This window comes from Sciurus carolinensis, chromosome 11 (genome assembly GCF_902686445.1).
Source record: "Sciurus carolinensis chromosome 11, mSciCar1.2, whole genome shotgun sequence".
Lineage (NCBI taxonomy): Eukaryota > Metazoa > Chordata > Mammalia > Rodentia > Sciuridae > Sciurus > Sciurus carolinensis.
The window spans coordinates 129,678,183-129,703,396 of record NC_062223.1 but is presented as its reverse complement, the minus strand read 5'-3'; the positions used below and the strand labels follow the sequence as shown (position 1 = coordinate 129,703,396).

At 40.0% G+C, this 25,214-nt stretch overlaps 1 protein-coding gene and 1 pseudogene across 4 annotated transcripts in view; both read right to left on the bottom strand.

Moving 5' to 3' along the window:
• Positions 1-4,321: 4,321 nt before the first annotated feature.
• LOC124959712 (holocytochrome c-type synthase-like) lies at positions 4,322-5,778 on the bottom strand (annotated as a pseudogene).
• Positions 5,779-8,031: 2,253 nt separating this feature from the next.
• Positions 8,032-25,214, bottom strand: part of Aplp2 (amyloid beta precursor like protein 2) — a 63,051-nt gene continuing 45,868 nt past the window's right edge. For 2 of the 4 annotated variants that reach the window (XM_047516571.1, XM_047516569.1), the window contains 10 exons: positions 24,493-24,567; positions 22,979-23,137; positions 22,078-22,206; positions 18,667-18,766; positions 16,673-16,825; positions 15,182-15,217; positions 12,100-12,185; positions 10,983-11,057; positions 10,504-10,659; positions 8,032-9,457 (listed from right to left, as the gene is read on the bottom strand). In XM_047516571.1, coding sequence (XP_047372527.1) covers positions 9,356-9,457; positions 10,504-10,659; positions 10,983-11,057; positions 12,100-12,185; positions 15,182-15,217; positions 16,673-16,825; positions 18,667-18,766; positions 22,078-22,206; positions 22,979-23,137; positions 24,493-24,567 — 1,071 coding nt within the window. In that variant the 3' untranslated portion in view covers positions 8,032-9,355. The remainder of the gene's footprint in view (positions 9,458-10,503; positions 10,660-10,982; positions 11,058-12,099; positions 12,186-15,181; positions 15,218-16,672; positions 16,826-18,666; positions 18,767-22,077; positions 22,207-22,978; positions 23,138-24,492; positions 24,568-25,214) is intronic. The other 2 variants (XM_047516570.1, XM_047516572.1) reach the window with 1 other exon arrangement.

The following is a 25,214-nucleotide window of genomic DNA, read 5'->3' as shown; positions in this document are numbered from 1 at the left end:
CCTTTAATGGGAGATCAATATTAGCAGTGCCCAATTCAGACACTATGCAATCCTAGACCAGATAGCCCCTATGAGGACAATAACAAAATTGTCATAATAAACAGAATGAGTTCAAATATTATCTTCAGTAAAACAAACAGATTTGCAATAAGGTCTGCAGTTTCAAATGGAGGACAAAGAGGATGCAGAGGGATGTAGAATGTAGCTGTTAATGGGATAAGAAAAGAATATACAGAAGTTCTAGATAATAGAAAGAGTGAGAGTATAATCAAAAGAAATTGGATGTTAGTGTGCAAAAAAAGGGAAAAAGAGACTCTGAGGGAACCAGTAAACAAAAGGAAAAGAGAGCAAGAAAACTAAAGAAATAAAAGCTTAAATTTTTCCAATAAGGAGAAAAAAGAAAATCTATAGTATAACAGTCATATAGTAATGAAACCTCCCAGTCTTCAGCAGCCTGATGCATGAGAGGTATCTGACAATGATCTTCAAACCTCCAGCAGGCGTCTCAGGATGGGATTTGCCCCACCTAAAGATTGGAGCTATGGTTTCCAGGATTATCCAAGATGGCCACTCTGGCTTCCAAATGTATTGGCAAATGGGGAGCTGCAGCTCAGGGTGTGGATGTCGGCTGGAGGTCCTGGAGGTGGGGTGCAGTTGGTGAGGCACAGGTCCTGGAGGTCAAGTGTGTTTGGTGTGGTTGCATGATCCTGGAGGCCAGGTGCAATCAGACGGTCTGGGGTCCCCGTGATAGGGCACAGTCAGTTGGTCTGGGGGTCCTGGTGGCAGGGAGCAGTCAGTCCGATGTGAGGGCCCCAGAGGCAGGGAGTGATCGGTTGGGCTGAGGGATCCTAGAGACGTGGCTCAGTAAGTCCAGCCAGGGGCCCTACTGGGCCTGGCTGTTGTCTCAAAATGGCGGCAGCCACGTGTAATCAAACCTGCAGGTACTGTCACAGTGAACTTCCAGGCAACAGCAGGCAGCTGGTGCTCCACTGGCGGTCGGCGGTCAGTTTGCTGACTGTTGTTGGACAATCGGGAGGTGAACCTTGTGGATTGGGTGATGGATAGGTGTAAGGCAGGCAAATGGCAGATGATAGGCACCTGACAGTCGATATTAAGATATTAACAAATATTATAAGGTCAGTATGATTAATGAGACATAAAATCAAATGACCAGTACATGAAGACAAGCCACTATAATTTTTCAGTGCTTAAAGTCATACAATATTCACTTTAGTAATTTACAAAATTTCATTGAGGAATGATCAATGTACAGCTTGAGGCCTCTAAATTAAAGACAAAAGCCATAAACCATCATGGAATCACGTTTTCCTTCCACAGGAAAAAGGACTGAAATTATATACAGAAACATAGGGCAAAACTATAATTCATTCTTCTGTCTGTCAGGAAGCTCTGTTAGAAGATGACAGATTGGAAAAAATAAGGAAAAACCAAAGGTATAGAAGATTTTAATGAAGGCACAGATGTTTCTACTATAACTCAGCTCATGGATATTTGCTAATTATTCGATCATGAAATACAAATATTAATTTTTTTAGTGAGCACTTGTGTATTGTAGAAGATATGTCCTCAGTTGTGTGCACCAGCTATTCAGGAAGCTGAGGCAGGAGGATCACTTGAGTCCAGGGGTTTGAGGACAGCCTACACAACATGGCAAAACCTTGTCCTCAAATAATGATAATACCCAGTATTCACTGAGCACTTAGTCTGTGGTGGGTACCAGGCTAGGTTTAGGAGCTTTACATGTGATAACTCACTTTTTTTTTGGTACCAGGAATTGAACCCAAATGTTCTTAACCACTGAGCCACATCCCAGTCATTTTTTATATTTTATTTAGAGATAGGGTCTCACTGAGTTGCTTAAGGTCTCACTGTGTTGCTGAGGCTGGCTTTGAAGTCAGGATCCTCGTGCCTCAGACTCCCAAGCCACTAGGATTACAGGCGTGGGCCACGGCACCTGGCAATAACTCACTCTTAAACCAAGGAGATTAGTAGTATCACTAACCCCATTTTCAGATGGAAAAACTAGAACACAGAGAAGTTACTTACTCAAGGTCACACAGCTAGTGAGGGGACATGTTAGGAAAAGAACAGGCAAGTTGGCCTCAGAATTTCAGCTTTTAATAGGAACACTTATTTATACCCTGTGAGGAAGAATGTATTAAAAAAATCAAGGCCAAGGTAATGCTGATGGATGCTACTTTGACTGGTAAGGTCCTGGTGCTATTTCACGTTGGAATGTTGTGCATAATAGGCTACAAAATGTCTCAGTGTAGTTTTCTTCATAAGAATAAGAACTTTAAAAAATATAGTAGAATTTGTGTGTGGGTTTGTGTGTGTGTGTGACCGCATGTACTGTATTTTAAATAAAATTGAAAGGGATCAAGAAAACTTTTAAACTATACAGAGATTTTTCATTTTGTGGAAAAGCACTTGAAGAGTTGTTGAACTTGAAGATGTCACATGGTTTTGCTTTTTGTTTCTTGCAGAGATTGAACTAGGGCCTCCCAACACGCCAGCAAGCACCCTACCACTGAGTTGCACCCCAGCCCTGGCTTTTTGTTTTTGTTTGACACCTGTTCTAATTTGTTGACCTTTTCCCAAAGAAACTTATGCTATGGAGGAATTTTAAAACAGATGTCTGGAAAGTTCCATAGCTGATAATTTCACTGTCAAAAGTGATGTCTCACCTAGAAGACCTATTTGTACCCTTGCAACATTTGTACATAGGATTGAAAATTTAGTATCATACTATCATAGCACAGCCAATGAATGAAACATCTTTCCTTGATTAAAAAAAAGTTTTAATGAGATATAATCAGTATATAATAATGTCCATAAGTATCCAATCTAAGTTTTGACATACATGTGCACCCATGAAACATCACAATTTATTACTCTCAGCTTTTGAAAATCATCATGTACAGTACTGCAACAAACTGATTTTAGAACCAGACTTTCTAATCACTCTATTTCCAAGTGTCAAAATAGAACAAAAATAAGGGAGAGCTTATTCCACCTCCTTAAATGCATGTCCTTCCAAAGGCAACAGTGGTGTTGGGGTTAACCTCAGAGTAGGTAAACCTGACAAACACTGCCCAGTCAGGGGATCAAGGTCAACATCGACAGTGGTGAGTCCCATTGACATTACGTCCTCTTTTTTTTTTTTTTTTTCCCCAGAATAAATTAAAGGAGATGATATTATCAACACTTTAAAAACAGTCATGCTGCTATAATTAGAACAACTAGTTTGGGGTTACTGATATAAGGAATTTCAACAGCAAACTTAGAGCTTTCTTGAAACACAAAAAGATGAGACATTGAATTGATGCAAACTACTACATCTGAGAAAAATATTCTTCCTGTGAATATTAATACTCAGCTAAATATAATCACTGGCATTGTGACTTGAGCCAGGCTTTTAAATTTGGTTTAGACCAAATTTAAAGGTTCCCAGTGGAGGAAAGCAAAGTTGGAATAACTTGAAATGCCAGGGAAAATGAGGAGACCTGTTTTTGGGGAGCAGAATTACATATCAGAACAACAGGAAGATATTTTTAAAATTATGTTTCAAAAGCATATTCATCAGCATCTGATGGTGAACTGAAACTTCAACAAAGCCCAGTCTGAAAAATGCACATAAATGAGAATTTGGAGAGCAAAGACACATCTTAGTCTTGCTGAGCACAAGGCGTATGGCTTTGCATTTTGTTCAGGGTTACAGCTAAATTGTGGGAACTTCAGAAATAATAAGTTTTTTGTTTTTTTTTTTTTTTTTTTGCGGTGCTGAGGATCAACCCAGGGCCTTGTGCATGCAAGGCAAGCACTCTACCGACTGAGCTATCTCCCCAGTAAGTCTTTTTAAAAAGTTATTGCTTATTTATAATAAACTATTTAGTTAAAATATTTGACCAGGTAAAACTCATGAGCATCATACTGACTTTGTTTTCTGAGAAAATAGTAAGAAAAAAGCAGATTTCCTCACTTTCTAAAAACTCTTTTCCTAAGGTTGTTCAGACTTTTCTAGATGAAATACACAGGCAATATTGCAGTTAAAGGACAAACTGAGGACTGCTTCCCACTGAAACCAATGGGAAGAAAACTTAAAATGATATGCTATAAACTGCAAGGCAAAAGCAGCTCAAAGCTGAATGGAGCAGGGGTCCTTGGCTAAGTGAAGGATGAAGCATGGTTACCCACCTGAAGAGCCTGTTACATCACAAGTGCAATTCAGTTTGGGAAAAATAGTTTAATGTATCTCTCAGAAAAAAAGTTTATACTTGCATCACAAACAAAACATTGGTTATGATGTCCAGCACCATCAAGCAACTTTCATTCTGTCCCATACTGCTGAAAGGGAGTCCAAGGTAGGCGGATGTCCAGGATGGTGAACTGGTAGTCCTTGTTGACCTTGGCCACCATTGTAGTAACTATCATGTATTTAACTTCTGTGCCACAAGGTTGGTGATCCAATTGTGCCTGTCGATGGGCACTTCATACCCCATCCAGGAATGAATTCTTGCCCTTGGTGAATAGTCTTTTGCTTTCCCTCCAAATCAGATCAATGATGGAGCACAAGGACACACCACAGCATAAAGGGCTTCCCACTTCAAAATCTCCTTCCACGTCTGTTCGTTGTTGATTGTGAATTCTAAAGATATCATACATATCTAATATCCTCATCCTTCCACTTCTACCCTCTAACATCACGTTCCAGAACTCTGTTCAGAAGGATAAACACTTTTCTCTGAATCTGCTTGTGGAATGAATGCCTTCTCTCTGACCATAGACAATGCAAAGGGCTGATGTGGAGCCTGTGTTTGGTTAGGTGGTGGCATTGGATTTGAGGGATCTAGGTTCTCCTATTCTTAGTAGCAGCGCCTGTAATGGGAAACTCCATGTACTCAGTCAGATGCATGATCTTGGTGCGCAGGCACAGAGTATGTTTTGTTTTGCTCTCACGGGTTGGACCGGAGGATTCTAATCCAAGCCCCAAGGACAGCAACCTGCCAATGTCCCAAGCTTCCTCTCACTCAGAGTGTGTATTCTTGATCTAATATGAACATCTTCACCTCTGTGATTTTACTCCCAATAAATCACAACCCCAGGGTCTTATGAGAAACATCAGACACATCCCAACAGTGAGACATTCTACAAAACATCTGACTAGTACTACTCAAATTGTAGACGATAAAAACCAGTCTGAGAAATTGCCCCAGTCAAGAGGCTAGAGGCACATATAAATACAATGTCATAATCTTGGACAGAAAATGGAAATCTGAATGAACTATAGAACTAGAGTGCACAAGTGCACTCACCAGTACAAGAGCAAAAGCAAGCAATCACTCTGCTCACTCTAAAACCAACAGTGGTTTCTGAAACCCAAAAGTCTTTGCACCCTTATGAAATAAAATTGGAAAAATTTCTTTTAGACTTTCCAAGTTTCTATTTATGATAGCACATGTACATGACTTTCAAATCACCACACAGAAACGTGGCACATAACCAAAATGTGTCATAGATGAAAGTCAGAAAAAGGTACTGACTTCCACATTTTTAGTTCAACTGACTTGGGTTATCATGAGCACAGCACTCACAGATTCCTCAAGTCATGACGCTCCATTTCAAAGTTCTAGGGAAAAAAACAATTTCTTCTGTTCATTCTCTGAATACCTAGGCTGTTCCACAGTAGGGCTACACTTACAAAGCCTATGTTAAGGCCTGCAGAAGTGAAGTACCCTCAGGGGACAGAATAGACATGACATCCCCTACTTCATAGGTAACAAGGCAAGATGCTGGTTTCTGTTTATTTTTTATTGGTTCATAATAGTTATACATAACATCAGGATTTGATATAATTATAAATGCATGGAGTATAGTTTGCTCTATTAAATCCCTACTACCCTTGCCCTCTCTTTCCTCCCTCCCCTTTCCTTTCCTCAGCTGACCTACTTACATTTTAAAAATTAGTGCCTTGTGGTTATACATGAGATTCATTATAGCATATTCATTTAGGGACCACTTTGCTTTTTGGTGCAGGAAAAAGAGCCTGATGCTAACAGTGGCTTCTGCCACTGCCTCTCCAATCTTAGGGACTCACATGTCCTAATCTGTCTCCTTATTATGATACTCTTATTTTCAGTTGTCACAGCAACTGAAACCAGATCAGATCATCCAGACACCTGGGCTGGCTCAGATCTTAGCTGCTGAGAGCAGGCAGGCAGGTAGGAGGACTTTGCACCCAAGTCAGTTGCCAGCACCTGAGGCTGAGGGCAGGTGGGTAGGGCCACATTCCCCTGAGGTCAAAGCTGAGTCACCAAGGCAGAAACCAGATGAGTAAGTTTCTCTCTGTACACATGAGGGGGCTATGATACCAGGGAGTAGAGTGGAGTCAGTCTAGGGTGAGGTCTACGTGTAGTTCCTGACTTGTATTTCTTTGGGTGTTTCCTTATAAAACTTAAACTTAACCTCTATGTGGCTAACACATCAATCTACCTCGACTGTGGATAAGGAGAATTTGATTCAATGAATTCTTACCTGGCTGAGTGCAAAGCAATTATGTCCATGGTGAAGGAGACAGGTGGACTTTACTGCTGGGACTCCTACATTCTGATCTATCCCCAGCTGTCCCTGACCTGTCTGGATGTTTAAGTGGAAATTTGCAATTTCACCATCTCTGAAGTTCTCTGAGGTGGATAGTCAACATGAATGCTGGTAGTGGATAAAAGTCCTGAGAGTTGACCAGCTGGTTTACTACCAGTAGACAGAGACCCACTTCTGGAGCAAACTTAAGAACCCATTTTCCAGGACTAACATACAGTGGAGGAAAAACTCAGAGCTGGGTTTGGAAAACCTCAGCTTGCTGTGACACAGGAGTATTACACCTCCAAATGTTAAGATGATTAAACTAGACACTGCCTGTAAAGCAGCAAGCAGATGGCAGACACTAAAAAAAGAATGAAGCTGGTCTTCTGCATTTGGAATCAGATCAGGAATGCTAGAACCATCTCCTGGCTGATACTAGATCAAGTGACGACCTTCTTTAAAGCACACTGGCAATCGGCTTCAAAAATAAAGAGATGCCTCCTTCACGTCTTTCTTGGCAGCATCTAAGAGACCGAGGCAGGAGGGAAAAATGATGGGAAGTGATTGCTATGGAGAACCAATGCGTTCAGTGGCTCAACCCAATGTTCTTTTTTGGTAAGAGGCTCATAAAATGCTATTCTAGGAAAGAGCATATATATGTTTGTATACACTTAAATGCAGATGCATGCAATATGACCTTGAAAACTGCTCCAGATATTTAAATTATATTAAACTGGGGTGGTAATTCAGAAAATCAGTCCCTGAAATTTACTTTCCAGAGTAGCAAAGCATTAAAAAGGCTTCGTGATGACAGGCATTGGTGGTGCATGCCTGTAGTTCCAGTGACCTGGGAGGCTAAGACAGGAGGTTCGCAAGTTTGAGGCCAGCCTCAGCAACTTAATTAAGGTGGCACTAAGAAACTTAGCAAGTCCGTTTCAAAAAAAAAAAAAAGAAAAAAAAAAGCTGGCAATGTAGAACAGTGGCAAAGTGTCCCTGCATTCCATTTCCAGTATGGGGGAGGGGGGGAATCTTAGTGGCAATAACACCCCCTTCAACTAACTAGGGCCTCCTGCTGGCAGGTTATTTGAGACATTCAGAAATGGAGGCTACAAACATTTCTTTGAAAATTTAGCCATAAGCCCTATTCATTGTTTTACTATCATTAAGACAAAAGTCTGCCACTAATAGTACTGGTAGTCAAACTTTGCCAGACAATGTTCTAGGCAGATTTTCCTTATTTTTTGAATGCGAGATGAAATTTAAGCTCAGGACTCAAGACTTGCTTTCAGTTGGCTTATTTCACTCTCTGTGGTGCAGCCCCAGTAATCCTTCACAGAAAGAAGATATCCATCATTTCTGGAGGCAGGAGGGGTAAAACCATCATCACAGATCAATGCCCTGCAGGGTCAATAAAACAAGGAGTCTCAGTGGAAGTTAAAGTATTTATTGATGTGTTTAAACTCTGTACATTCTCCACAGATCATATTAAGGAGTCTGTAGGTGAAGTTTTATCTGTGCATAGTGGGAAGAGAAATGGGTAAGGTCAAAAGGGAGGAAGGAAAACAAAAAGTCACAGAAAAATAGAAGAAGAAAAAAATACACCACAGGTTACCAGAACCTTCAAATGAAAAAAGGATAAAGAAAAAGCTGTGAGCATCAACATGAACTATACAAGCATTACAAAGACTCATGTGAAAGAAACAAAAATCTTCAAAGCTTTCCACAGTGTCTACAGATCCAGTTTTGTACACAACCCGGAACATTCTTTTCACATAAACATTCCCTGTGCTCTCTCCTGGGACCCTAGCCATCTGCTTATGGTGTCTTCTCTGAGTGACAGGAGAGGGGGCAGAAGTTAAGGTACAAAAGGAGGGCCAAGGGTCAGTGCCTTGGAGGGAGACATCCAAAGAGGACGTACTTCTGAAGGGGAAGTGGATAGTAAAAAACTACAGCATGTGAACAACAGAGAAACAATTTCACATATAAACTACAGGCTAGTTGCTGTGGAAGAACTGGATTTAGAAGGAAAGCAGCAGTGGACACCCCCATCTGTATGCGTTAGGCTTGCTGAAAGACATGGAAACGAAAATGCTTTGACCCTCCACCTCCTTGGTGACACAGCTGGTAATGAAGACACCAAGGCACCCACCCAGCACTGCAAGCACTGGGTTTCCAGCAGACTGGCCCTTCAGAATCATTTAGCAAGGTCATCATGATGTGCTTCCATGGTCAATTGCAATTCCCTATTCCACTAAGTTTCTCAGCAACTTTCTGAAAGTTTAAAAAAAGGGAATACTGCTTTTATTTTTTTTTTAAATAATAAAAATCAGGACAGTGAATGAGTTGACTTACACAATGTAATTGGAACAAACAGTCTGCATATACAGCTTATCATTGAAAATCAACAATTTCCATTTATATAGAGCATGTGTGAGACCATACAATAGAAGTGGAATTTTCAATTAATTTAAAAAAGAAAACTACATCCATCAGGTATCTGTAATAGATCTTTTTTCATTTTACTTAAGGTTTATATATCATATATTGTTATATTAACATTTTCACCCATTTAAAAGAATGGAAATTGCAATTCTACAGTAGTACTTTATAGTCTTAAACAATCCAGGAGGTCAGGATGTAAGCTGAGACCTTCTGGCAGCAACTGGGGGTCAGCAGTCAGTCCAAAACACTGGACCTCTTCTGGCCCACCTGCACCACCCTTCCATCCAGGGTGCCACATGCTTCCTGCTACTTAAATCTGCATCTGCTCCAGATATTTGTAGGTTGGGTTTTCATAACCATGGTTCTGCATCTTGTTCAGGTGACGCTCTTCTGGGGTGAGCATTGGGTCAACCTGGAAGAAAAGGGTACAGGTCATTACAATATATTGAAAGAGGCCTGTGCAGGGTCTCAGGAGACCAGAGCTATTTGCTACAAAATACCCTGGGGACCAAAAGCAACCCAGCATCTTGTTTCCACTGGAAAGATCGAAGGAGAGCTGGTGATAAGGATGCAGGAAGAGGAGAAAAGGGGGTGGAAGAGGTAATACTTTTTTCAGGACTAGAGTCCTGAAAGTTTAGTCCAAACTGCCTACTGAATTTCCACAGTGCCAAGCAAGTCTCAGTTTCTGCTATTTAACTATGTGGGAATAGTGGAGGAGAGTCACATCACACTCAGCTATAAAATAAGGAGTAGAGTCAGATGGTCTCTAGTCTTTTTCAGTTATGAAACTCCACAGCTGGGCCAGGCTCCAACAGGAGATAATACTACTGAGACTTGCATCTGAATTCATTTTTAGGCTGGGGGTGTAGCTCCTAGCATGTACAAAGCCCAGGGGACAATCCAACACTCTCCCTCACCCGGCCCAAAAATCAACAACTCATTTTTCAGGGTACATTATATTCCTTGTTGTATTTATATTCTAGAATCAAGAGATGCTGCACATTTCCCACATCCATTAAAAAAATGAGAGGCAAACAGTTCCAAACACAAATCAGAAGACAGAACAGAAATGGCCTGCTTTGGCTCTTTCTCAATTTTCTGTTGCTTTTTTGGTTTTCCTCCCACTAAAAAAAGAAAAGTAGTTCTCAGGGTGTAGTTCCACAATAAAGCATTCATCAAACGTGTTAGGCTCTGGGTTCTATTCCCAGCAGCATAAAAAAAAAAAAAAAAAAAAAAAAAAAAGAGTGGCCGTCCTTGATCATTAAATACCTAACACATCTCAAAATAAAAAGGGCTGGAGATGCAGCTCGATGATTAAGCACCCATGGGTTCAATCCCCAGTTTAAAAAAAAAAAAAAAAAGAACAACAACTAAGGAAATACTCTAATCCCAAGGTGGACAGCAGAGAGCAAACCTTCATCCACTTGGGCCAAGGCAGAACAAAGTTCGGCTTCTCACCTCCACAATTCCATGGCTGATGGTGCCATATTGTCTCTTCCTCAGCATCACCAGGCTGATAACAATTACTGTAGCAATGGCCACTGCAATGACCAGCAAGCCAATAAGAGCACTGCTGCTTAGACTAAAGTCTTCCCGCAGAGGTCCCACAGATTCCTAAAATAAAGAAGACAGGGAACAAAGTCTAGTGACACCTGAAAACCATGAGAAAAGTTATTCAAGGAGGGCCATGGGCCTTTAAAGTTGGGTTTCTAAAACCCAAGGGAGTCGAGCAAAATCTTACTTGCAGTTCATGGTCCATATGAGGAGAATGCCTTCTTTTCCAATCTCCATAGAGATTTTTATTTTAGTTTTCTTGCCTAAAGTATGAGGGCCCTGGTTTACTTAAAACACAAGCCCCCTCTACTTGAACTGAGAAGGTTGGAAATAGCCAACAGTGACATGAAATCTGGCATTAGATTCTGGAGCTAAACACATACCGGCTCTTCCTCAAGGCCTCCAACTCTCTCGGCATTGAAAATCATTTCCTTAACATCCAAAGTTTCATCAATGACCTGAAATAGTCATGAAAAGGTCAGCAACTAGCAAGTGGGTACGAGGGACATTCATTTTAAGTATCAGTGCTTCTTTTCTACTCCATTTGGTGTAGGAAGCAGACAAGTATTTGACACCTACTAACCAGTTAGTCTGTCACAACACCCTCAATGCAAGTGGGGATACAAATTTTCTGTGTGGGAGTTGGTCCATTTTTCTTTTCTTTTCTTTTTCTTTTTTTTGTTTTTAATTGGATGAGGGAGACCAAAGAATGAATCCAGGGGTGCTTAACCACCAAAAAACAACCCCAGTCCTTATTTTTTATTTGAGACAGGGTCTTGCTAAGTTGCTACAGACCTTGCTAAGTTGGTTGAGGCTGGCTTTGAACCTGCAATCCTCCTGCCTTAGCCTCCAGAGCCATGAGGATTGCAGGCCTGTGCCACCACACCTGACCACTTGAATTTCTCATTAGGGAACTATTGTGGATACATGTCTCAAGAAAGACTACTAAGAAGCCAAGTTTAATTATCAAACTTAATTGAAAATAATCCAGAAACCTAAGTGAGAGACAACACCAAAAGAATATAAAGGGATATAAACTCTCTGCAGTATAAAAACTAAGCCCACTTTTATTCTTTCAAGTTATTAAATTGTAACTCCCTTGAATATGGCTTCTAGTGTTTGCATATCTTTAGTTGCAAATGTTATTTTCCTACTGTAGAGCAAGAGATAAACTGTAGTAAAAGACTTTATTAGTCCTTCTCATCTGCAGATGCTAAATGACACAATTAATTTAGGAGTATAGCTGGAGCTCCCATCTCCTACTGTACGGAAACTGGGCATATGAACATGCAACTGAAGTGCTAACATCAGGCAACTCACTTTACTGAGTCTCAAAAGGAAATGTGGGGCTGGGGATATAGCTCAGTTGGTAGAGTGCTTGCCTCACAAGCACAAGGCCCTGGGTTCGATCCCCAGAACCACAAAATAAATAAATAAATAAATAATAAATAAATAAATAAATAAAGGAAATGTGCTGGGCAGAAGAAAGAATGGGCTCACCATATTTTCATCCACTTTATTCTTACTGTTTATCACTTTCTCTTCTGCACCAATCAGTCCCCCGTCTTGCTCTCCTACTCCAGACCCTGCATGGGGAGAGACCACAGCTGAGTTTCCAGGAGGCCCACCTTGGGCCAATATCACAGAAGCAGCAAACTCCTGCCTGAAGGCCAGGAAGTCCCTCACCAGGTGCCTCCCCCACCACTGACTCAATATGCCACTATGTTCCCATGTTTGAGGATGCACTGTGCTCTACAAGGATGAATGACAGAAGTATTTTCCAAAGACCAATGGGTATAATGGAGGAGGACAGAATGCTTACTTGTCCTCCACTTGGGAAAAAATGGAAATAAAGAGCCTTCAGGGAGAATATTTAAAGACAGATAAAAGTGGAGTATGAAGGCATTCAAGCAAACATGCAGCACCCTCATATGTGACATTGCTATCCCAACCACGTGATTCTTCAGCACCCAGGATCTTCCACGTGGACAAAGGATCATCACTCAGCAATGGTCTGCATTTGCCTTGTGCATGACAGTTTACTCCATGGGTAGTTCTTTCTGTTTCAAATATCCTCCAAGACACCTCAAGCTGTACTATTTGTCCTTTAAGCTTCAGCTCCTCTTGGATATACCCAGGATATACCCAGGTTATAGCACTTAAAACCACACATTTTGTAATTATCAATCTCCTTCTGTGTCTCCCACTGGTTGTATCCTTCTCAGAATCTAGATCCTAGAAGGTCACATCCTAAATGATAGGTACAGAATGAACAGGAACAGAATTCTAACACTTGGGTGGGAAGGTGCCTTTCCCTACAAAGAGCAAGAATAGCAACACTTCTCTTTCCAAAGTCAGATATTGCTGAGTCAATGTCACCCATGCATGGCACTTGAAATGATAGCATCCAAATAAGTAGCATAACTGTACCCAGCAGAGACACAGGGAGGCAGAAAGAGGGGTAACCTCTTTATATAGCTCCAAAGCTCATAATTTCTAGTTATCACAAATTTCTTATTAATAATACCTATAGTTCTATATACATCTAGGATTTATTTGAACCTTATTATAAACAGATCGACCTGACAGCATACTCAACATTCAACAGTAACTCCCTGCAAGTGAATAAAATTCCAATATTAATTTATGCACTATGCTGCTATTCTTGGGCTTGTCAAAGGCAGGCAATGATACTAAGTCTAGTCACAAAACAAAGGGGTTTTTTGTTTTTGGGTGGTACTAGGGATGGAACCCGAGAACATTTTAACACCGAGTTACGACCTCCGGTCCACTCCCCTCTTTTTTTAAAATTTTATTTTGAGAGGCTCTTACTAAGTTGCCAAAGTTGGCCTCAAAATTACGATCCTCCTTCAGTCTCCCAAGTAGCTGGGATTACAGATATGAGTCACAGCTCCTGGCAACAATGCAAAGCTTTCTAGCTTACAAAGAATCATTCTTAACACAGAGCAATAGGAGCAATTAATAACATCTACCTCGTCTGCTGAACTTGCAGGCTAGTGAATTCATTAACTATTATATAACACAGCAGCTATAAATAATTACTTTTTTCTAAACCTTTCACTTGAAATAATACTGTACCTCAACTATTGAGAAAAAAGAAGGGAGTTGCCTCAGCAAGGACCAAGCCCAGCAAATCAAATTCTCAGCTCATTCTAACTTGTTCTCTCTCCTCAGAATTTTGTACGGGCAGAATCCAATTTGAAAATGATGTGGTTCTGAACCAAATCGCATAAAGACCTGCCATCAATCCACACTGTTTTAATACTTTTTTGTTGATATAACCCACATGTTTTGTAAATACTAACCAAAACCACTTTGGTTTTATAAAATGCATAAACAAGTGACTTCAAGAGACCAAAAGTTAATAGTTAAATTGTTGCAACTCATAACAGTTTAAGTACAAAGACAAAAGCCAGTTAAGCATCTAGAAAATTCATTTTTATCTATAAACATCTAAGATGTGCTGTTGAAAGGAATGTTAGCACAGTGATCTCCAAAAAGAGACACACCCCAGTAGAACATAGTAAAGCATTTTCAGAAGATTCGAATCACTTTTATGTTCTGAGAATGAATTGTGGTATAAATCAGAATACCAAATTCTCAGCCAGGGATCACTGCTTGGTCTATCCATAATCAGACTGTCAAAGTCAAAAGAGTGGGCTCATAAAAAACATGAAATGTTTGCTTTAATTCTCAGTGACTTCAAAGAGTTGACTGCCCAACCACCCAGGGGATTCAACAATTTAGACTGGGAACCTAGGCAACAGAAACCACCAGCACTGAGCAAAGACTGGGTTCAGACCCCATGTCTTCCACTTCTTATGTTCGTGACTTGCAAGTCATGCAATCTCAGAGACGTCTTCAAATTGCCTAATCTAGAAAACAGAGCTCAAAATCATGCCCTATAGGGAGGTCCAAACCATTAAACAAGACTGGGGATGTAAGGCATTCAGCACACTGCTTTCCTGAACTATCTTCAAAAACTGTAAACTCATTAGAGCAAGGGTCTGTTAACCTGTCTCCACCTATCAGCTTCTCACATTTGAGAAATGCTACAACTCAGGGACATAAGACAAGTGACAGAGGGCAGAGACAGTTAAATAGAAGGGGAAAAGATTTGGATAGAATAGCAAAGAAAGAAAGAGGAGTAAGGGGAAAAAAAGCAAACCCAAACAAATACAAATCTCTCCAACTGATGTAAATTATGCACATTCTTAAATTTTCTAGAACTCAACAACCAACTCTGTATCTATTTTTAAAGACCTACCCAGGTTAAAATGATTCAGGAAAACATCTGTTTGGGTTACTCGAAGCATCCCCTTCAGAAGGAAAGCTTTAAGATGGTCATTCAGTAACCAATACCACTGAAACTAGATTCTGAGTGTAGGAAAGGTGGCCCAGCTCACATGAAAGTACTACTCTGGCTCTACTCACAGCCATGGCTGAAGAAATGAGATGGAAAAGATCAGATGATGGCATGAAACAGAAAATGAAACTTCCAACACACTGGGGAAGTGAAAAGGAATGAAGGTCTTAAAGGGAACATCTTTGACAAACCAACCTTTTTTCATTGGATGGTACAACTCCGGCTGAGTGTCTAGCAGAAAGGAAAACAATAAAAAACAAAATAGCACAAAAGGAGATTAAGAAAGAAAATGGTTTCTTTCAGAATTTCTGTCTTAGAATTTCTCTACAATGTCAACAATAGGCATTTTTTCCTTAAAAAGCCTTCCTGAATATCCCATAAACAAACCAGCAGTAAGATCCACAGCAAATCATTAAAAGGTATCCTTAGAGAGACAAAAAGTAGTAATCTGACTTGTGCCTTTCAAGGGAAATTCCAAAATTAGTTTAGCCCATAAAATTATTCTCAGAAAACAGCAAAAATTGAAGTTAGTATTGATTGTGGTTTGCTGTTAAGGAGACGAGGTCCCAGCTGAACAATGTACAAGATGTCCCAACCCCAAACAAGTATAAAAAAGTTGTCTATATATGGCCACCCTACAGCCCCACAGGTTTGAGACTGTAAGATAAGTATTAAGAGCGGGGTAACGTATCTTTAGCCTCTATTTTAATGGTTCCTGTTTTATTATTAAAAGACCAACTGTATTGCATCTGTACAGTTTGATAAAGGCTAAGCTGACTGCATACACACCCCATCCAATTTGGCACCTTCCCCAGACTTCTGTTCCAGCACTATAGAGTCATGTGACTGTACCCCAGTGACTGCAGGGTACTATCAGTTGGAATTCAAATCCTGACTCTAAACCTATGAGCTACATGACCCCAGGGACAAGTACTTAACTTCTTTAAACCTTGGATTCTCAAAGGGGGACACTCACAGTACCTACCTTAGAGGATTAAATGAAAGCATCCGAGCCAAATGCTTAACTAAAGTTGGCATATAATCAGGGTTCCATAGCTGTGAGCCATTTTTATCATTACCATCACCATTAGCAGCAGCACTAACAGAATCTGATTATACATACTGGTCCCAGGGCACTGGTCTCTGTGGCTTATTTATTTCTGGTGCATACTCAAGGCTTTTAGAGATACTTTTAGACATTTTAGACTTTAAGACATTGAAAACCAAGGGAGTAAAGGAAAGCATGCCTGACTAGGAACCAAAGGACACAGTTTCTTACCCTACCACAGTGGAGATGTGACCTTGAGCCAGCCCAGGCACCTCCTTAGTCCCTCCCCTATCTACCTCCCAAGACTTATGAGAAAACACAGTAAAACATGAAGGTGTTATTTCACTTGCCAAGTGACTCCCACACGTGAGGGGCGTCACATAAGCAGGGAAGAGCAGAGGGCATGAAGCCATCCAAAGAGAAATATTCTTGACTTCATGGTGATACTGAAGCTAATTAGCTGTCAAGACCTAGCACAGTACCCACATACAGCAAGTGCCACGGGAATCTAGTCTCCCTCAGACAACCAGGAATACAACATCCTCAGCTCAACCCAGCTTCAGAAAAGGGACTCCAGTTTTCTAATTTCTTTCTCCTAGCCCCATGGGTCAAAGAAGTGTGCTGAGGACCATACGCACCTTCGTTCTCAGGTAAGGACGGGAAGGGATGGAAGGGGTGGAACGGTGGGATCTCGTCACTCTCCTCAGAGCTCACCCGGACGTCCATGGGGCTCTCTGAGATGGAGGCCGTGAACTGGTCCATGTCTGCTCGCTGTTCCTGAAGGAGCTCATCTGACAAAGACAGACACAGCAGGGAACAGATATGCAGCTTTCTGAAAGACCTAATATCTAAGCACAGGACTAGCAGTCTGAAAAAGGCTAATGTTTGAGCCAGAGCTCAAGATCCACAGTGTCCCACCAGTCTACAACCCAGATGACCACTGCCAGAAAGACCTTTCCCTATCTCTGCAGCACAGAAGAGTTTCAGAAAAGAAACCCCAGGGCTCCATCCTGGCCCATCCTCTATTTCCACATTCCAGTTATGTGCTCTCCTCCAAAGCCAGTTGTGGATTTGTTTTAATTATATAATTTATGATGTACAATGTGATGTTCTAACATATATAGTGAAATGATCACTAATTATACAAATTAACACATCCATCATGTTCTCTGATTACTTCTTTTTACTGGTAAGAACACCTATAATCTACTCTCCTGGAAAATTTTCAGCATACATACGGTAATATTGACGACAGTACTTATAGTGTACATTCAGTCACAATTTCATACCCTTTGACCTATTTTGCCACTATCAGTTAAAAAAAAAAAAAAAACAAAACCCTACACACCATGGCTCCTGTAGCTATTTCCCAACTGTCTCATCCACCTTAGACAGTTTCTTAACATCCAATAGCACTTTCTATTTGAACCTGTAAAAAAGAAAATTCTAGATTTTCTTCCCAACCTCAGTGAACACTAATACCACCATCCCTCCACCCAACTACTGCGACACACCCTGTATGTTATTCTTGTTCTTCTCTTTCCCACCCATATCCAACTCGCAGCACATCCCTTTGCCCTTCTTCTGGAATATCCTAAAGATATCTCCTAGCATCTCAGCACACATCTCACTACCATATCTCTCCTGGATTTTCATAAACAATTCCTGGCTGATTTTCAAATTGAATTAGTTCTCCACATGGCAGTCAAGTGTTTTTTTAAAAAAATTAATATTCTTTTTTAAAAGTATAATCCAGATCTAGTTACTCTCTAGGTTAAAGCCCTCTAAAAGCATCCCATTATGTTAAGTAAAATCCAAACACCTCGATTTTACTGAAATTTCTTCATGATCTGGAGCCTGCCTACTTCCTAGGTCTCATTTCCCCTATGATCTGACCACACTAATCTCCTTGACTGCACTGACTTAAATTTTAGGCTTTCATAATCATCATTCCTGCTGCCAACAATGTGTTTTCCCTTGTGATCTTTGCATGGATAGCTTGTGCTTATCTCTGGTTATTGTCCCCCAGAATCGGCAAACCTGACCTAAAGTCACTCCACACTATTAAAATCTGTTTCTAATATTCTACTCAACATTTATAACCATCTGACATTTGTTAATTTTTTGTTCTGTTTTGCTGCCTGTTTCTTTCCTACTGGAAAAGAAACTTGCAGCTATTATCCACTGGTATACTATTTCACTCTGGAACACACAGCAGACATGATAAAACTTGTTAAATAAATGAAGAACAGAGTGGGAGAGAAGGTGAAAATTTGTCTAAAACAGAACACCTTGAGAATTGCTGAATATATCAACAATTAAGTGGGGGATGGGAAATAGTAGAAGGAAATGTCCTAGGCCCCTGTAATTTCACACCTGGGATTCTATTCTGCTAATAAAAGTGAAGATCAATGGAACTCAGGTTCCCAGCCCATACATCTGTCCTTGGGGACTCCTTAACCTTACCATGTGAGCTTCAGTTGATTTCAGAACTCTGAAGCTACAGTGAGATAATGCCCTATTCCATTGGCCTTGCTGACTCCTATTTTTCTCATCTCGTTCAGCCATGGTGCCTGGGTCTCACTCAGCAAGAAGTCCCAACCTGCCCTTCACATACTCAGCAAGTACCCACCAATTTCCTCTTGAATTTCTTGTGCTACATAAGGAACTTTGTAGAGCAGAGAGAGGCTTTGGTTCCTTCTTTCTTCAATCACATGGAGATGTGTCATTACCTGGAAGCACAATTATGATGGAGAGGTCTTGTCAGTGAAAACAATCAGGCCAGGAAGAAACATGAAGGCAAAGGACATTCACACACACAGAAAAACAAATTCAAAAGGTCAGGGCAGCTGGTCGGCGTAAATGTATTACTCCCCATGCCATATTTACTGACTGCTAAAGTACAAGAATGTGTTTAGACAGCATTATGATGACACCAGATGACATGAAAATCTATCTACAGGAAGACACCATGTTAAAAGAAAATTTAGTTTAAAAATGTTTGCTAGCCAGTTACTGGCTTGATTTTCATACAAGGTACTTATCCCCAAATACAAAGAGTTAAAGAGCCCTACTTATTTTTACAGTGCTGGGTGTTCAAATAAGGTTTTGTTGAATGAAAAAGGACAAGTGTCAGTTAATTGTTATCATTTGTCAGAGCAGATAGGATAAAAAGACTGAAATCAGTGGCTAAAAAGTAATTTGTGGGAAGAGGAGACCATTTATGGCTTTTGCTTAGTGAAGCAAATGCTTAAAATAATTATTATGGTAACCAGGAGAGTTGGTGGCACACGCCTCTAATCCTACTGACTTGGGAGGCTAAGGCAGGAGGATCCCAAGTTTGAGGTCACCCTAAGCAATTTAGCAAGACCCTGTTTCAAAATAAAAATAAAAAGGGTTGGGGATGGTTTAGTGGTAGGAACCCCAATGGGTTCACTCTCCAACACTGGGGGAAAGATGATTATGATGGTAAAGAACAGAACTAGTTTATTCCTATTTAACTAAATCACTATTCTTTAAAATGATGCATGATAATTTTTTCTAGCACTGGAGATCGAATTCAGGGCCTCGTGCATGCTAAGCAAGGGATCTACCGCTGAACTACATTCCCATCCCTAAAAAAATGGATTTTAAGGAATTGTTAAATGAAGTTATTGACCACAGCTCACTTAGCTCAATACCTTTTCTGAATCCACAAGTTTCAAGGATGTTCATTCAACAAGAAAACAGGGTGGAGCTGAAAGGTGATCTGGGATAAAGTTCACAGTGAGGCATAGTCTTGTTGCTCACAGAAGATCCTACTCTAAGCTAAGCTTTCCCTTCCCAGTCAGACTTGCAGTTACCGTGCTTTTCCTAAAGAGGGTGCTCAAAGTCAACACATTAATTATGTGGGCTTAAGGCCATTGACGTGAAGGGTCAAAATGGAAAAAAAAATTAATGTAAAGATGCTTTTATTAAAGATTGATGATTGGTGTGTCTCTGACCTTTAAAAGCAAGGATAAAGCAATTTAATTTTATATTTGCCATTCCATTCAAGTATACTGATGGGAAAGCACAAGAGTGAGTGCTTTAGAGAAAAAGGACAAATGGAACTGAAATGTACCATTCACAGCCTCAGCAAAGGTTGACACTATTAACTTCCTCAGATGAAGTAAGGAGCTTTCTGGGAGAGAACAGTTCATATATCCACAGCAGGACAAGAGCCACAGGGTAGAATACTGGAAATTAGTGTCTTCATAGTAACCCTTGAATTATATAGTATTAAGGGGGTAAAAGCACCATCTCATATTCAGCCAAAAGTTAAACAGGTTGAGCATCTCTAATTTAAAAATCCAAAATCAGAAATGCTCTAAAAACTGAAACATTTTGAGTGCTGACATGATTCCACAAGTGGAAAATTCCACAGCTGACTTCACATGAAGGCTGCACTCAAAACACAGGTACATAAAAAATACTGCATCACTTTCAGGTTATGCATACAAGTGTACATGAAACAATGAATTTCAGGTTTATACTAGGGTCCCTTTCCAGGCTATCAGGACATCCCATTATATACACAAAGAATATTTCAAGATCCAAAAAAATCCAAAATCAGAAAAGCATTTTAGATAGGGGATACTCGACGGGTAACAGGTTGAATATTTTGGTTTTTTTCTAGCATTCACACTACTTGGCCACACTTTGCGAGAATAATAGGTTGAAAGTGGACAGTAAAAGCTCAAACGAGAGCTGGGTCTCCCCCAAGATGTTCTACAATGGGAAGACTCTACTTCCCACTCTACTTGGAATGCAGTTTGATCTTATTTGGAGGGGTTGTCCAATTATTAATTCAACAAATGGAATGAAGCCCCCCTTTCTATTCTCACCACACAAAATAGACTAATTTTATGTAAAATACAACATAATCTAATTTTAAACAAAAAGTTTGGAAAAGTATGCTTTTTATTAAGAAAAATCAGTAGGACCCAAGAAGCCTAACCCAATCCCAACAATATGCATTTCTCCACTTGTCTTTTCAGAGTACTCCAGGAATCTAGGCCTTTTCTCCCTCTTTTCTACTCCGTATGATATGAAGTCAAGTCTTGAATGGCCCATATCAGATGCCTCCCAGGGTCCTAGACCCAGCTCCTTCTCACATTCCCACTTTTCAAGAGTCTTGAGTTCTTCTTTCCTCCGAACATCCAAATTCTAATGTAAACTCTATGTACTTCTGACCAACAAGTGGAACAAAGCTAATACTTCTGGGCAAATTATGATTATAACATACACAAGAAGTTCAGAGGGACCCATGCTGTAATTATATTCCATGTATAATGGTACAAAATCAGCACAGCATTATACTTAAAATATGGAAGGAAATAAGATTACAAGGCCATCTAGGAAAATGAACAGGTTGAGCTGCTAGACTTCCCGACTTAAAATAAACCTAACTGTCTTGTAGGCAAAAACCATTTTCTTGGAATACACAAAAGGAAAAAACAAGTTAATATATGGATAATACAAAAATGAAAAAGAGGAATCAGAAACAAATCTCTACAGATAACTGTAAAGTAAACCTGGACCCAATATGGAACAAAACCCAAGAATATAAATGAGTCTGTCTAAAAAAAACTAAATCCACAGAAGAAGAGAAATCTCTTTTTAAAATTTTCTTCTATCACTGGATGACACTCCTAGCCCAAGACCAACTTTTAAGATCTGCTTAATATGTTTGCCTAGAAAAAGGTTTCAAATATTAATTCTGGTGATATCCTAAGTCAGAAATAAACTGATATAAAAAACAATTTACAAACTATATCTCTTCAATACAATCATGCATTTCTAAACCTTCAGAAACTTTAAATACAAAGTACTTAGTATAGGGTATAGAAAAGATATTTTTAAAAGAGTGCTATAACAACAACCAATGTCATGTACCGAATGTCTCTAGAAATCAAAAATCATTGTCTATGAACAAATAGTAAGCACAACTATATTATCATAAGTCAACGCCTATGTCCCCAATGAAAATATTCTCAAGGCAGTCATTTGTGACTAGGCATACCTGGGATTTCATCTGGGCTGCCTTTTCTGGATCAACAGCCAACACATGTTGGTAATGACGAATGGTATGCAGGCGATCTTTATTCTCAGCACGGACATAACGCCGCAAAGCCTGGAGAATGCGATGAGGCTACAAAAGATAATAGTTGTTTTACTATCCAGAGACTAGAGAATTAAAAACAGTAGGAAATAAAGTGTGAAAAGTTCACTTAAAAATGTAAAACTTAGCTATGAACAAGAATGAAAGCTATAGATCTGAAAGCTTTAGCCTACCCAAGCAACAGGAAACTATCTTTCTAGGTAAAAATACCAAAAACTAAGTTCCAGCATTGTATTAGATCCGTAACAAATAGTATTTCCAGGAAATCTACAGTCCGTAATCCTCCTCTAATAGTCTTTCCTGGCTGAGTCTCTGACACCTGAATTATAAGTTAGAAGTCTCCTTCATCACCCTAAAGAAAAAAGTATAACAACTCACTCAAGAAGGATACAAATATCCTTCCAACACTTCCTATTTCCAAAAGCAAGGCAGGTTAGAATTAAAAGATTTTAAAAAGATGTTGATATCACTTACCCAAGAGTTTCAGTGTACATTATTTCACCCTTTTCTTTTTCTTGATAGAACTGGTTCAAAAGCCTTCATTCATAGAAGGCAAATTTTCATTTTTGAAAATAAAGCTACCAGAAAGTCCACCAATTGTGTAATTCCTAAACAATATCCTGAGGTTATGCTTTTCTACACAATACCTTTTCCTTTCTAATCTTTTTTCCTTACCATTAGTACTGCCAAAACTTGTCATAAACATGTAACTTTTACCAACCTGCATGACATACGCTGGCACCATTTTAGGGTGAACAACGCTGTTAAACTCATGAGTGATTCTGCTTGGACTACAACTCACCCGAGGGGGGTCAGACTGCAGGGCAGCCAGGTAATTCTCCAGAGCCATCCGTCGGCGGTCATTCAGCATGGCCTCCACACGGGCCAGGTGGGTTTCCACTAGCTGCTGCTTCTCGCTGGCTGCTTCCTTCTCTAATGCTTTAACCATAGCTTGGAAGTGCTAACCCATGAAAGAAGGAACAACATTTAATTTGCAACACCTGGAGAAAGTCTAAGCAAATACCCTTACACTCAGATATTTCTCCGTACCCAGTGTCAGTGACAGTAAGGTTCAGAGAGTAAAGTAAGGGTAGGATCAAGATATGCTTCTGAGCTCTATCATGATAAATACTCCCTTAACTAAAAAAGCAAGTTAAATCTCAGTGTTAGAGGGACTCCTTAGCATTTCTGTAACTGAAATCACTAGCACTGCAAGCTCAAGCTCAAATCTGGTTTTTTCAATGTACACTAAAGTAACGGAATACCACCCGGCTGACATGACAGCATACCTTAGTGGTAGAGAGCTTGCCTAGAATGAACAAGGCCGGGGTTTGATTCCCAGCACCACAATAACTAAATACACACACACACACACACACACACACACACAAAAGAATACTGGTTCTTCCATGTTAAGCAAGGTAAGCAAGGGTCTAACTTCAAAACCTTGAATCTGACAAGCAATAGTAAATACACTTTCAAATATAATATAATAACATGATGAGTTATGCTGAATCATGCCTTAAAGTTGTAAAGGGCAAGTAATCTATGAGGTACTTGGCCAAGTTTAAAGGTAGTTTAAGGCTGCTGAATTTAATTTCCTTGCATAAGATGCACTGGCTTGTAGCGCTTCGATTTTTCTAGGTCACTGGTAAGAAAACAAAGGTCTTCCAGAAAAGAACTACATTACAAGAAGACAGAAGTTAGCTTTAAAAAAAAAAAAAAAAAAAAAAAACTGATTTAAAATGTAATCAGAGTCTGGGGTATACTCAGTGGCAGAGTGTATTTAAACAAGTAAGGCCCTGAGTTCAATCCCTAGTACCTGCCCCACCACACACACGTTTTCGAAAACTGAAGCAGTCCTATAAATTGCTCTCCCTATTCCTAGCAACTCTCTCTTACTGAAGGGGAATGCAGTTTGCTGCTATGATTTTCAGGTTGTAGTTTTACAAAGTTAGAGATGAACTGCCTTTTGACTTTTGAGTCTGTGAATAAATAAATCAGTATTGCTGAAAAACAAGTCACAGGCCAAGAACAAAGATGATAGAGGACTTTTGCCAGGAAAGCAGAACTAACAAGTGGCAGCTAAACTAAGGTTACTTCCTGGCATGAATTAAGTATACTCTTGAGGTGGGTTTGATTTCCTTCTACCATAGGTGAGCAATACTAGAGACGAAAAAGAAAAGCAGGTCAGTTACAACTTCCTTGTAACTTAAGTCCCTGAATAAAAAGAGGTGGCAAATTTAAATTTCCTATGGCTTTGACCATATTTTTAACTGGTAGGCTGGATTTTTGTCCTTGAAGAATACATCTTACCTGAATGAGGGTCTGCCTCTCTGCTTTGGGGAGGTTCTTGGCTTGAAGCTCTGCCTCTTCCCACTCTTTCTTTACCTACAAAGGTTAAAAACACTCACCAGAGAACAATCCTCTGAATCAACTTCCCTGTTTTCTAAAAATACTGCCAGGCACTGAATCCAGGGTCGGAAACTGTGCAAAAGGAAACTGCATCATGTGATCGCATATGAATTCAGGGTTGCTGCTGCCTCAGAAAGCTCTAGGCCTGAACTATCCCCAGATGGAGCCTCAATTCCATGACCACCTTGTTACTTAATCTTCGACTAGTTACTTTAAAAGTCTCTGTGCCTTAAGTCTACTCATCAAAAAAACTGAGGTTAATATATATTTCTCAGAACAGTTATGGAGAAAATAATTAGCATCTCCTATATGGTAAGCCCAAGGCAGGTGATGTACAGGTATTTGAGGGACAGTTCAGGCCAAGCAAGGTATTCCTGTCAATCTCCTCTCTATATTGAGTGCATTCATAAGGAAGCTGCACTCTGGGCTCTCGCTACTCTGAACTTAGAATGCTCTTAAGGAAAAGAAAGTTCTTGAGACTTAGAACCTTCCACAGGCAGTGGTATTTAAAGCCAGTGATGGCAAAGAAAAGCAACAAGTGAGTAATAGCTACAGGAAGAGCTCGGCAGTGTCTGCAACACGTCAGAAAGTAACTATATGATCACGGAGACAGGGTAGGGAAG